At 34.2% G+C, this 14,202-nt stretch overlaps 1 protein-coding gene across 5 annotated transcripts in view; it reads right to left on the bottom strand.

Moving 5' to 3' along the window:
• Positions 1–545: 545 nt before the first annotated feature.
• Positions 546–14,202, bottom strand: part of Uba6 (ubiquitin like modifier activating enzyme 6) — a 75,016-nt gene continuing 61,359 nt past the window's right edge. For 4 of the 5 annotated variants that reach the window (XM_074042084.1, XM_074042088.1, XM_074042086.1 and 1 more), the window contains 6 exons: positions 12,457–12,574; positions 10,896–11,089; positions 10,117–10,244; positions 9,179–9,266; positions 8,279–8,373; positions 546–5,035 (listed from right to left, as the gene is read on the bottom strand). In XM_074042084.1, coding sequence (XP_073898185.1) covers positions 4,897–5,035; positions 8,279–8,373; positions 9,179–9,266; positions 10,117–10,244; positions 10,896–11,089; positions 12,457–12,574 — 762 coding nt within the window. In that variant the 3' untranslated portion in view covers positions 546–4,896. Of the gene's footprint in view, positions 5,036–8,278; positions 8,374–9,173; positions 9,267–10,116; positions 10,245–10,895; positions 11,090–12,456; positions 12,575–14,202 lie in introns of all 5 variants that reach the window. The other variant, XM_074042087.1, reaches the window with a different exon arrangement.

Below are 14,202 nucleotides of genomic sequence, written 5' to 3'. Positions count from 1 at the left end.
ATTCTGAAATTATTATAGATTATAAAATAAGTATGCTTCCCATGTTCAAGTAAGAAAGAGATTAAAATTTTTGGCAAGACTGGAAACTGCAAGAGTGATAGTTTTGCTTGTTTACAATTAGAAATTTGAGAACTGAAAATACAAAGGGCTAAGAATAACCAGACACTTACAGAACAGTATGTTGTGAGGACTAGTTTTTGCCAAATAACAGAAATGTATCTGCTATGACAATAAAGACAGTATACTAGCACAGGGATATAAAAGGAGTAACAAAAACAACAAAAATTCAGAAAGAGACAGATATACATATTCTAGTGCCATTTGGCAGCACTTAAAGGACAGACTTCGTTCAGTAAGTAGTGCCTGAAGCACCATCCATCATACCCAAAGTTAATTAGTAATGAAGTAGAAAGTTAATAAAACTAAACCTTTTAAAAGACAATAGCGAAGAGTATACTTGTGACTGTTAAGGTAAGGAACGATTTCTTAAAAAATACACAAAAAACTCTCTAACCATAAAACAAAAGACTGACACATAACTACACTTAACCTTTAGTACATAACGTTTATCAAAAAATATCATGAGAGGGAAAGGTAAGCGACAGAATGGGAAAATATTTACAACTACATAGCTAACAATGAACATAATTTTTTAAAGCTCTCTCATGAACCAATGAGGAAAAGACTGCCAACACAACAGAAAAATGTGCAACAGACTTGACAAGACATTTTAGAAAAAAGTTAACTGGTTAATAAAATTGAAAAGGTTCAACTTCACTGGTAATTAGAGAAGTGCAGAGTGAAACTTCAATGAAACACAACTGCACATCCACCAAACTGGCAAAATTAAAAAAAAAATGCATAAACACCAGTACTGACCATGACACAAGAAACTGGGTACTTCCAATGCTTGGGAAAATACCAGCAGCTATCTAATAAAACTTAAGATATGAATACTTTGTAACTAAGCAATTCCACTCTTAGACACTTATTTGTGGAAGAGACAAAAATAACATTGAACGTGGAACTGTAATTATCCCGAACTAAAAACATTTCAATTGTCCATAAATGAATAAAACTGTAGTATATTAATGCAATGGTAAATGATATAGCAATAATCATCAATGAAGTACAGCTATAACCAACATGGGTAAATTACATGTCGAATGAAAGAAACCACAAAGAATGTAGTATGATTTTTTTTTTTTTTTTTGGAGGGTCTAGGGTTTAAACTTAGGGCTTCAGGCTTGCAAAGCTGGCACTCTACTGCTTGAGTCACAACTCCAGTCCATTTTGATCTGGTTATTTTGGAGACAGAATTTTTAAAACTATTTGCCTGGGCTGGCCTCCAACTGCATCCTTCTCCCTTCCCCCCTCAGCCTTCTACACCAAAGGATGTAAGATCATTGTGACTGCGGAGGGACTATATGCTGTCAATCTTCTACTATTTGAGTACTGGTTATATAAGTAGTTACTCTAAAATTATTCCTTAAACTATATATTTGTATTGTATATATTCTCAAGTATGTATTTCTCAACTAAAAACAAAGCTTTTAAGAGAAAAGTACAAATTACCTCCTGATTACTTTCTCTGATTTCCAAGATTTCAACTACCTGATTTCTGTTTTTGAATCTATGAAAAGTAACAATGATTATACCCATACATGGTGACTGTATACTAAATTGACTAGATATTTGCAGTCACAGTGAATTTATGATTATATTTTCTGTAGATGAAAAAATTAGGTTGAGGTATTTTTTTCCCTCATGATTTCAAGAGAAAAATTTTCTCTGTCCTCATTTTGCTAAATGTAATTTAGGACTCTAAATATAATTTTTTTTAATGGTTTGACATTATCATCACCATACTGTGCCACAACAAATAAAATATAGAAATAAAGATACACATAAATTTCCAGGTTCCTTGGAATAATTTATAAGAAATTTATAGACAAGTAACATAACTACGTTGAACTCTAAAAAAGAATGACTTTTAGAAATCTCCATCTTGTAGGATGCAATCTACCAACCTAAGTTTTACAGAGTAGAGAATATTTCTGTTTTATTTTTGGTACTGGAGATTAAATCCTGGGCCTTGTATATGGCTAAGCATACACTCTACCACTAAGCTACACGCTCCAATCCCTCCCCAGCTTTGTAAATATAATTTCCAGGAACCAAAAGCATTTTAAAGTAATGTCCCTCCACATGAATAAAATAGGAAACATAAGCTGGGTGCTGGTGGCTCACACCTGTAACCCTATTCAGGAGGAAAAGATCAGGAGAATTGAGGACCAAAGCCAGCTTGGGGTAAACAGTTCTTGAGACCTATCTTGAAAACAGTCATCACAAACAAACAAACAAACAAACAAAAAAAGGCTGGCAGAGTGGCTCAAGTGCTAAGAGTGCCTGCCTAGCAACCGTGAGGACCTAAGATCAAACCCCAGTGCTGCCAAAAAAGAAAAAAACAAAAATAAAAAAAAAAAACAAAAACCTAAAGGAAACACAAAAGCACTATCACCCAAAAAAGGAGTAGCAGAAGCAGAATGTCTGGAACCAACTATGAAACATGGTTTATAAAGATATTATTGTTAATAAAAAAAAAAACCACTCCATAGAATTGTAAAACATCATTTTTGCACCTGGTATTTCAATCACTAAAAGTGACACCATGGCACAGAAATAAACTAGAGAAACTGTCATTAACTTCACTTTGGTTTTCTAGATTGGTAAAACTAACTAGAAGAAAGGAGGGCAATAATAATTTTCTATGGAAAAAAATGACAAAAATGGTTTTACCCAGGAAGTGGAGGTAGGATGACTGCAATATGAGGCAGGCACAGGCAAAACCATGAGACCCTATCTGAAAAACAAACTGAACAAATCAAAAGCATTGGAGGTGTGGCTCAAATGGTAAAGTACTTATTGAGCAAGCATAAGACCCTGAGTTTAATTTCCAGTACTGTAGAAATAAACAAATAAATAAAAGGTTGTAGGTTTAATCATAAAATGAACTTAATCTTATTATTTGTATCTGCTGTAAATATAAATATGGTATCTATAAATATGAAATGATAGCACGATTCTAAGTTTACTTCCAAAGAGGTATAGAGAGTCAAAACAGAAGCAAGCTCTTGGATCATATTTGAGGACTGTTGAAAGGCTGCCTAGAGTGTATCAATTATTGCTAAAGAGCACAAGACAAAGTGAAAAGAGGAAAAAAGGCTTCTTATACAAATGTCCTTTTTATTTTTACTCTCTCAAGGGCCTTAATTCAATTTTATGTCTTATTAATTTTCACTATTATACTTGGAATATACTTGGGAGAAGGGTAGAATATGGTGAACAAAAATGACTTTTTATCAAAGATAGCCATTTCTTTAAAACTTATCCTATTCACCTTTCCCCTTCTCCTAATGATGAGATCATCCTTATACAAATTCATTCTCCACTCTCAAATATACTTTCTCAACTGAATGATACTTTCACAAAAGATGGATACAAAACAACTGGCTGACAAAGCAATTTAAACTATTTGTAAGTGAGAGAGGAAAAGTTCAGTAGAGTATAAAGGGATACCAAACTGCAGTAATATTGATGGAATCTAGTTTTCAATTTATCAAAGTATTTATTATTGATCTGAACAGGAAAGTAGAAGAAAAAGAGTTAGAGGGAAGTGACTTCCTGAGGTTGTAAAATACAAGTTGTTTTAGAATGCATGGTAACTTTATAGTAATCATCACTTGCTGTTTTCACTGACTTTACAGTGTGGAGTAGTTTACAGCATTTTAATGAATGCTCTTTTTTCAGCATCTGCAATCATTAGTATCAAAAAACAAAGTCTCTCTCAATAAAGACTTAAAAAAATAGTTCTTAAAATCTTTGTCAACTCCCTTTCTGGGAATGAGGATCAAAATGACATGGTTCCCTTTAAAGTAAAAATACTATTTTCTCTCTCCATTAGGTTGCTGGAAGAAAAAAAGTTCAAGACTCTACTAGTGATCATTTTTTTAATTTCTAATTTTCATCTATTTCTAGGGATACTCCATTTACAAAACCTTTTAGTCTTATGTACTGTGACAACTAGGTTTGGAGTTCCAAATAAATAAAATACCTACATTAGAAAGCATATTTAAAATAAAAAATAAAATCAACAATTAGTCACATTTAATCTGTTTATATGCATGGATTTTCTAAGAAAGTTGTCTGAGTTCATATAATACTGTTAACATTTACTCCAAGTTAACATGTGTCATCTGACCTACTGCTCATGGCTTACAACACTGATAATGTCAACAAAAATTCTGATTTTGGGGAGACAGTGATACAACAAACTCTTTTTAAACTAGTAAAGGTAACAAGACAGTAAACTGTAATTATACAATTTAAAATCTCTATTCTTCATCTACCACTAGTATCCCTCCTCTTCCTGCTGGTATTAATTTTTCATAGCCTAATCACAGAAGAAGTACACAGTATCAAACACTATTTGTATTGGAAAATGGGTCTTAGATAACAAACAAAAAAGAAATTCATAAAATAAGATTAAAATGTTTACATGGTTGCATTCACTATTTTTAATTTCTTGATCCTTATTTCTTCTGGTTATACATAAATATTTTGCTCCTTCTTTTCATCCAGAGAACTTAATATACAAATCTGTAAGTATTACAAAATGGTATTCCAGTTCAAGTTGCTTGTGATCATAGCCAACATAAGGAGGCAACGGACAAGTTTATAAATATTTTATAATTTTCAGTGTAGCGTCCTACTGATGTTTTCCTTAAATTAAGGCTTCATCAAGGAGAAATCCACAGTTTAAAAACTGGTGTTTTTAGCTTATGGATTAAGTGCACTCTTTCCAAAAAATCAAGTAATCTTGGAATAAGACAACTTCTAATAATCAGTGTCATGACTGAAGTAGTATCTTACTGGAGGTCCTGGCAAATCTTCATCACCATCAGTGTCTGGGGCAAATGACACAGTAAGATCCACATACTTCTTTTCAGTAGAAGGTTTCACAAGTTTGTGCATTCTAAGAAAAATAAGCAAGGGTGAATACTGTGGCAAATTTTGTAAAATGAAACAATGTACTAACGAATCCTATCCAGAAATTCTGGACTAGTCGCTAGACTTTACTTTAAAATTTAGTAATTCATTTGCTCTTATATACCCTTTTTTTTGGGGGGGGGGGCGGGTTTCAAGTACTTGAGTTTGAATTTGGTGCTTTGCATTTGCTAGGCATCACTACCACATGAGCCACACTCTGTGCCTTATATACATTCATTTTTCCTTACTAAAAGGTCTGAATTCAAGACACTCATTTATGTTACCACGAATCAATTTGGAATATTTTTGATAATGTTAAAGAATACTAACCCTTCACTAACAGACAAAAAAAAAAAAAATCTCCAAAATATTAGTAATGATTTTGAAGTCTCCTTCTATGTTACTTATAAAACTTGGAGGCATTGTACATTTTCTATCATTTCTCTATAAAGAGTGAAACTGCCTGCAGTTTCTATTCCCCCTCTATTCTATGGCTGCTAGAATTCTATTCAAATTTAAGTCTGATGTTATCCTGTTTCCTAATGTTATCAATCATACAGTGAGTACCTACTTCATGCCAGATTCTGAACTATCTAATTCAATTCTCAGTAATAGCTCTTTCCTGTATTTACAAAAAAAAATTTTTTATTTATTTATTTGAGCTTCTGGGGTTTGAACTCAGGACTTTGCTATTGCTAGGCAGGCTCTAATCACCTGAGCCACGCCTCCAACCCAGCTCTTTGCAGTTTTAAAAGGTATTTTGTCCCATATATAATTTTTCATTCCTTTACTTTTCACCATAACCAAATCATCTTTGAGGTCCTTCCAAAATATTTAACTTTCCAGAGACCATGCATACCATTTTTTAGGTGCATGTGTTTGGAAAAACTGTTGCTTATGCTAGGAATGGTCAGTCTTTCACAGATAACTCAAATGAAATCTATCCTAAATTAGAGGTTTGAGTTAGTAGAGCCCATTGTGCATTACAAAAATCTTTAGTATATTAAGGATTCAATTTTCCTTAGTAGACTGTGAACTTCTAAGAGCAGGGTTTTTTGTATGGTAAGAAAATATTAACAGGAGTAACATTTATGGAATACTTCTGTGCCATTACACTGTTAGGTTGCTTTACTATTACTTTAATCCTCAACAGCCCTGGGCATAATCCTTTTTTTGGTGGTACTGGGGTTTCAACTCAGTCCTAGGCAGGCACTTTACCACCTGAGCCACTCTACCAGCCCAAGCATTCTTCACTGTGGATAGGAAATTAAGGTGACAAAAGAAGTCAACAGCTGCCCAAACATGTGAACCCAGGTCTTTTTATACACCTGTGGTTAAAGCTCATGCTCTTAACCACAGCTTCATTGACTGATGTTAAGTGTTTAGCTACTTAAAAGGTATTTAATACCTGCTAACCAAACAATGTAATAAAACAAGAAGTATCATTCACAAAGCATATCCACACTGGGGAAATGAAATATAGGCCAACTCTCAAAAATATTTTTGTTTGACTACTTAGCTAACAGATTTTTTTTTTATTTTGCAATTTACAGCAAATTTTGAATTCCACAAGCTAGTATACTCATGACCACATATTCCATACTATTCTAGGTAGTATACAAACAAAATAATCCTAAATACCACTCTCTTTTTGTTTTGGTGGTACTGGGGTTTGAACTCAGGACCTCACACTTGCTAGGCAGGCACTCTTACTTCTTCAGCTATACTACCAGACTGATACCATTCCTAACTTATCCAAAAGATACTTAGCAACCCTAACAAAAAATAATAAGGTAAACTATGAAATTAATGCCTTAACAAATGTAATGGTTTAAGAATTTTTTTGAAACAGGGTCTCAATATGTAGCCTAAGTGGTCTGGAACTCCCTATGTAGCCCAGGGTTGGCCTTAAACTCCCAATCCTCCTGCTTGTACATTGGGATTACAAGCATGTGCCAGCAACTCATCAATACTTTAGTTTTTTAAAGATAATTAAGATGATTCTAATTTATAAGTGACAATTGACAAAGAATTAAAGCTAACAGACATCTTAAAGAAAACCATTGTGTAGAGATTTATTTTTTCACGTGACAAATATTTACTGATGCCTATTATGTGCCAGGTATTGGAAGTACTCAATATAAAACACTAAGCAGATAAAATAAAGATTTCTGCCTTAGTGAAGCATCTCATGTGGGGTGGGAGTGAGTGATGCAGATATTAAACAATAAATATAAGCAAAATATATAGTAGCCATAAGACAGTGGTGTTATAAAAAGAGAAAATGTAGAATAAAAGGACTTGGGTTAAAAGTAAACTGCAGATGGGGACAGGTTGCAGTATTATGTTAGTTCAGAAAAGCCTTTTTCAGGAAGTGCAAGGACCAGAGGTGAGATTTAGCCAAGCTGTCATCTCAGAAAGAAACACAAGCTGAGGGAACAAGTAGAGCAGGCAGAGGGAATAAGTAAATATACTTAATACCTTCTCTCCCCACATATTCTTTTCTCTTTCTCTTTTTTTCCTGGTGGTGGTACTGGGGTTTGAACTCAGGACTTTATGCCTGCTAAGGCAGGTGCTCTATCAGTTAAGTCACTTGCCACCCTTTTTGAGATAGGGTCTCGAAAACTATTTGCCTGGGCTGGCTTCTAACTGCACTCCTCCTGATCTCTGCTTTTTCTATGTAGCAAGGATTACAGGCATGAGCCACTGGTGCCAGCTTCTTCTATTCTTCTTTATTTTCTCCACAGCACTTGCCACCATCTGACTTACTTTTTTAATTGTTACGTAAACTCTTCAAGTAGGGAGGGCCTTTGCTTTGCTCACTGCTATACCCCCTAATGCTTAGAACAGGACCTGGTACGTGGCAGGCACCTTTAACAAAAATCAATGAATAAATATAACTATTCGGAACTTTTGTATTATACCTTAGTTTCATAAGCTTAGTTATCACATTTTCACATAAGAGGGTAGATTTACTTTTATGTAGTATACTAAGTAAAATTTCTAATAAAGCTTAGACCTGATTCTCTGACCTACAATAAACTCACAAAGGTATTGTAATCTTATGACTCTCTTTTGAGAGGTAGCCTGTGGGTTTCACCTGGCAGACCTTAGACAGAGTAATGTTTTTATCTGAATTGCAGTAACTTCTGTATTTAATTTTCGAGTGTACATACAGCTTCTGTTTTGATTCTTGTAAGTATTCTGCATGTAATGTTTGATTACTTACGTTAACTTTAATCTTTTTGCATGACCAGGCATTACAGGAACATAAAGCATTTTGACTCCCTGAACCACCATTGTTGGCTCAATACCATACTTTTCCTAGAAGTAAATACACAAAAGAGAAATAGTCAAAGCCTCAACCAAACATAAAATGCTTGGGTGAAAATGTTTTATGACCAGTAAAAATAAAGCAAGCTTACACTAAATAGTATTTATAACCAATGAAGTTATGGATAAAAATAGCTACCCTTTATCTGTGTTTCACAATCAATTATAGTCTGAAAGCATTAAATAAAAAGATTCCAGAAATCAACAATTCATAAGTTTTAAATTGTGATGAACCAAGCTGTCCTCTAACCTTACTGGGATGTGAATCATCCATGGTCCAGCATATCCACACTGCATTAGGTGCTTAGTAGCTGTCTTGGTTACTAGACTAACTGCTGAAGCGTTAGTTTTCAAGTAGCCATATTTTACTTAATAATTAACCCAAACAGCAAGAATAGTGAGGCTAGTAATTCAGACATCTCAAAAAGAAGCCATAAAGTGCTTCCTTTAAGTGAAAAGGTAAAAGTTCCCAATTTTACAAGGACAAGAAAAAAATCATAGGCTAAGGGTGCTAAGATCTACAATATAATGGTATTATGAAAGAGATACTTTATTACATTGCTATAATTTTTCTACTCTATTACTGTTAATTCTTTCTGTACCTAATTTAGAAATTAAACTTTGTCACAGGTATGTATATTAGGATAAAACATGGTAGCTATAGGGTTTAATGCTATTCAGTTTCAGGTATCCACTGGGAGTCTTGGAACATATTCCTCACGAATAAGGAGAAACTACCATAAACAGAAATCAAACTCAAAGCTACTAATGAACCAAGTGAATAAAGATACCTTACTTTGACTGCATTTATAAAATCCAAGAGGGTAAAATCTTCTTTTCCATGTATAATCCATCTGTCCCAAATTGTAAATGAGATTCCATTTCTGTTCAAAAATATTCACAACAGAAACATTATTTTCTTCTCTTTCGTAATGATAATAATAATAAAAAAACTTCCCACAATCCATTACTTGTGATTTAGTAATGTGAAGGAAAAAACCTCTAAAATATTCCATAACTTGTTTCCCCATAATATCACATAGGTAACTACTTTTATCTGTATCTTGTTGATTTTTTAAGTGACTCATTACAAATCAGTATGTCTTAGAGAGTACCTCTCTTTCATTATAAATAGTTGGAGGAGTTTTATTGTGGGGATGTTCCAGTCACCTATTACCAGACATTTGGATTATTTTAATAATTGGCTATCATAAACAATGTCAGAATAATTATGTTGCATATAAATAACTTAAGTGCGTATTATCTGCAAATTTGAAATACAGCATTGTATTTCCCTTATTATATAGTATTTTGTACTCTCACCAGTCATGTGTAAGAGTGCTTGCTTTCCTTGCCAAGATAGTTTTATTCAAGTTTTTGGCTGTTGCCAGCATAAAAAGTAAAAAATGGAGCCCAGGGAATTGTTTTTCTTTGTCACAAACTGGTTGAATTAGATTCTACATCTCATAATCCACAGTCAGATGCTAGAGAGCCTTCTAATGTATCTGAGTTAGGTAGATATCAACAAAACCATATAGTACTAAATAGTGTGGCAAATCAAATGCTATGACAATTCTTTGTCTTGTTTACTCAGAAATACTTCATCAGGATCAGGTTTGACTTACTCTTGAAGTGACAGCAAGGATTTACATATATATAAGAAAAGAAGAGGGAAAGGCAGTATTTTTCCCTTTTAAAAGACAATACGCACAAGCAATAGACCTTCGTACATACCTGATTTCAGTTTTCCTTACTTCAGATGCCTCTGTAAACACTATAACTGGAATGGCTAAGTTCAGGAAACAATTTTTATAAGCTTCAAATGGATAGCCACCAGTTACTTTGATCATCTCCAAGGCAACCTAGATAAAAGAAGGCAATCTAATTATACGAAGAGTCTAAAAACTATTCATAATTTCAATTGGCTCTACTCAGTTTTCCTAAGTCCTTCTCAAGCACTTCTGTATAAAGAGTAAAACCTGCTACAAGACTGGAGTAATACGAATTTCTTATTTGTAGGTCTCTATATTTTTATTATATTTTATTTTCAAACTTTAAACTTACTCCATACAGAGTGAACAAAGTTATTTGACCATGTAATCTTTGTACTTTGAAAGCAGATGCCCGAACTCAAAAAATAAAGCAGTCTAAAACCACTCAATATAAGGGTAAGCAGCTAACTATATAGCCTTTTCAGACAAACGCTATAAGATGGGATAATAACTAAGGCCATGCTAAAAATTCTGAATTACATAAAGATTAGGGCAGTTTATTTTATTCAAGAATAACAGAGAACCTTATTTATACAGAGAATATAAAGATGACTGAGATAACTACTTGTAAGAAAATTTGTATCTTGAGCTTATTTTTCAAGATGTCAATTTCTGAATTTTCAGAACTACCTTGAAATTTTAAACAATATAACCTTCCACCTCTAACATCTGAGTGACTAACTCAGAACACAGGAAAAGGCAATAAAAAAGAAGAAATTTTTAATTGAAGAATAAGCTTACCAAGCCAGAAACTGCAGCAGTGGATGTTGCTATAGCAGGTATAATCTTACCAGCTATGCGCTTTGTTTTAAAACGGTCAGCTGGTTCAATGCTATACATTTTGGCACGAAGATTGGATGCAGCTGTGATGAAATCTATGTGTCCATTACTATCATCATCTTTTTCAAATGAAAGTACTGCCATCTGAAGGTCACCTGGTGAAAGAGGTCAGAATAAAGTTCCCTAGTAAGTGGTAAAAGTTTTGCTAGGTAAAAAGCAATGGGGTTCAGTACTTTTAAAACTTAGTAGCTGGTGCCAGTGGCTCATACCTGTAATCCTAGCTACTTGGGAGGTGGAGATCAGAAGGACTGTGGTTCAAGGCCAGCCCAGGCAAATAGTCTGTGAGACCCCATCTCCAAAATAACCAGAGCAAAAATGGACTGGAGGTATAGCTTAAGTGGTAGTGTCCCTGCTTTGCAAATGCAAAGCTGTAAGTTTAAATCCCAGTCCCAACAAAACCAACAAATAAAACCTAGTAAATAGATAAATAAGAAGGCTGAGTACTACATTTCTGCTGTCACACAGTTTCATAAAAAAGCCAACCTCTGTGGTATTATTAAAAATTTAATCCATAAATCCTTCTCTGAAACATTTTCCCTCTGACAACTAATAAAGTCAAGTGGTTAAATAAAAATATGTACTTTCTAAATCAGTAGTTTCCAATATTATTCTAATAATCATTTTCAATTAGTTTCCTGACATTTTATTGATTCATGCATAAAATCCCAAAACTCTGGAGCCACTGATTTATACAACAAAAGATGGTGAGCAAGCATAACAATAAGCAAATGGATCTGCTTTCAAAGAATTAAATGTTCACTTTTCCTAGATTTTAATATGTAAAAATCATTTAACAAGGTTGAACATAGGATACTTTGTAATCCCTGACATCAGTTAAGCAGAAAAAGAACCTAAGAAGAGTTCTGTATGATTCTTTATCATAAAGTGATACAAATGGGTCTAAAGATTAGTTTCCACAAGGACCCCATTATCCTGAATTTTTAATTCCTTAACAGAGATATTTGCTCATGTTTTAAAATGTGCTCATATTTAAAGGATTAAAACAATCAGTACTACAATAATAACAGCAGTTAACATAATTTGGAGAATTAGATTTTAACACTTGAGGGTGGGGTCACTGTGAGGAAAATGATGAAATTTAATCACAGGTAAAAATGAAAAATGACTTTCACATGATAATGAAATCAACTATTACTATTACCATTTAATCTCACAAACTTTCCAGTATGAAGCTGGGGTAACATAAAAGCCCATCTATAGCTACTTGGGAGGCTGATATCAGGAGGATTATGGCTCGAGGGCAGCCCATGCAAAACGTTTCAAGACCCCCCCCTCCACCCTCCATCTCCAAAATAATCAGTGTAAAAGTGTACTGGGGGTGTGGCTCAGCAGCAGAGTTCCTGCTTTGCAAGTGAAGTCCTGAGTTCAAACCCAGTACCACCAAACAAATATGTAAGCAAAAAAACCCCATTTTAAAATGTTTTTAAGGAGTTTCCCTTACTTTTGGAAGCTTCATTAGATGAAATAGCCTTTTCTAGTTGGAAAACAGCATTCCTTTCATCTTCACTGCTAATAGGAACATGGTCTGGTTTCCTTGCAGTTTCATCTGTTTGAACAACCTTTAAGTATACGTAAATATATCTATTAATGTTGGTTTGGTTACAATTTATCAAGTAGATCAAAAGAGATAGTATTTTCTCCCTGTATTTTAATTATATCATTAATTACTACAATCCAATGTACAACTTTTCCTAATAAGTAATATTGTTATTTGTGTGGTTTTTTTTTTACTTTATTATCTATTCTCTCACACTGCCATGTATACTCTATTAAGAATAGGGCTCTTATCTTGTTCACCAAAGAGACCCTCCAGTAGACCTAAAACAAACTTTTTCATACTGGTGCTAAAAATATGGAATGAAGCTGGGCACCAGTGGTTCACACCTGTAACCCTAGCTACTTGGGAGGTAGAGATTGAAAGAATCAGAGTTCAAGGCCAGCCTGGGAAAAAAGTTGGTGAGACTCAATTTCAAACAACAGCTAGGTGTGATGGACCATACTTGTCATCCCAAGCTACATTCGAGGCTGAGATCAGGATTGCAGTTCCAGGCCAGCGTAAACAAAAAAAAGTTTGTAAGGTTCCACCTCAATGGTAAAAAACTGGATGGAGTGTGGTGCTGTGCACCTGTTGTCCCAGCTATAGCAGGAAGAGTAAAATAGGAGGACTGTGGTCCAGGTCAACCTGGGCAAAAAAAGCAAGACCCTATCTCCAAAATAACCAGGAAAAAACCCAAAAAACAAAACAAAAAACAGCTAGAGGCATGACTTAAGCAGTAGAGCACCTGCCTAGTAAACTCAAACCCTAGTAAAGCAACAAAACAAAACAAAAAGTACCGAATAGATTATACAGATATAATCTATTCTGAAATTCCGTATTGTTAATTCTGACAAATCTACTTTCAACTCAAATTGCGTATCTTTAATTAGTGTAGCGCTGTTTTATGTAGTAACAGAAATTGAAGAAATCCATAAAAATATAATATGGGCATCCTTTAAATACTTATCAACAAGAAGTTCTTTCTTGAAGACTGTGTCTTCCTTCATACACAAAGTTTGGCATGGTAAAGGCAGTATAAAACCACAAATACTTTTTTTTTAATGGCAAACTGTTTTTTAATTAATTTTTGTTACAAGTTTAAAATTTTCATAAGCCCAAAAAATAAATGCCACCTTTTAAAAAAAGGGGAAGAAAATCCTAGGCACTAAGGTCTTGGACATGGCAGGGGAGTTATAACTAGTTCATATTGATTTATTCATTGTTACATACATTAAAAACTCTTTAAAATCTGCTCATTGTCATGCATTTTAAAAGAAGGGGAAAAATTGGCCAATACTTCCTAGTTGGTGTTCCTCCCATCTGGAGTTTTCAGTTAAACCACAAATACTTTATTCTTAAAAAATTACTTATTAGATAGTGATCTTTTGACCACCCAGATTTAGTACAATACAATATGCATATTAAGTGGATTCTCGGTGCTGTATGGCAACTCTACATCTTTTATTTGGTGGTGCTGGGGTCTGAACACAGGGCTTCACGCTAGGCAGATGCTCTAGCACTTGAGTCACTCCTCCAGTCCTTTTTAGTGCTAGATATTTTTGGGGTAGGGTCTCATGAACTTATTTTCCTGGGCCTGGGCTGCCTTCTAACAGCAATCCTCCTGATGCCTCTCCTAACTAGCTAGGATTA

The sequence above is a fragment of the Castor canadensis genome, chromosome 9 (assembly GCF_047511655.1).
Source record: "Castor canadensis chromosome 9, mCasCan1.hap1v2, whole genome shotgun sequence".
In the NCBI taxonomy this organism is placed as follows: Eukaryota; Metazoa; Chordata; class Mammalia; order Rodentia; family Castoridae; genus Castor; species Castor canadensis.
The sequence above is the reverse complement of the archived record's forward strand: the minus strand, read 5'-3'. Positions and strand labels throughout refer to the sequence as shown.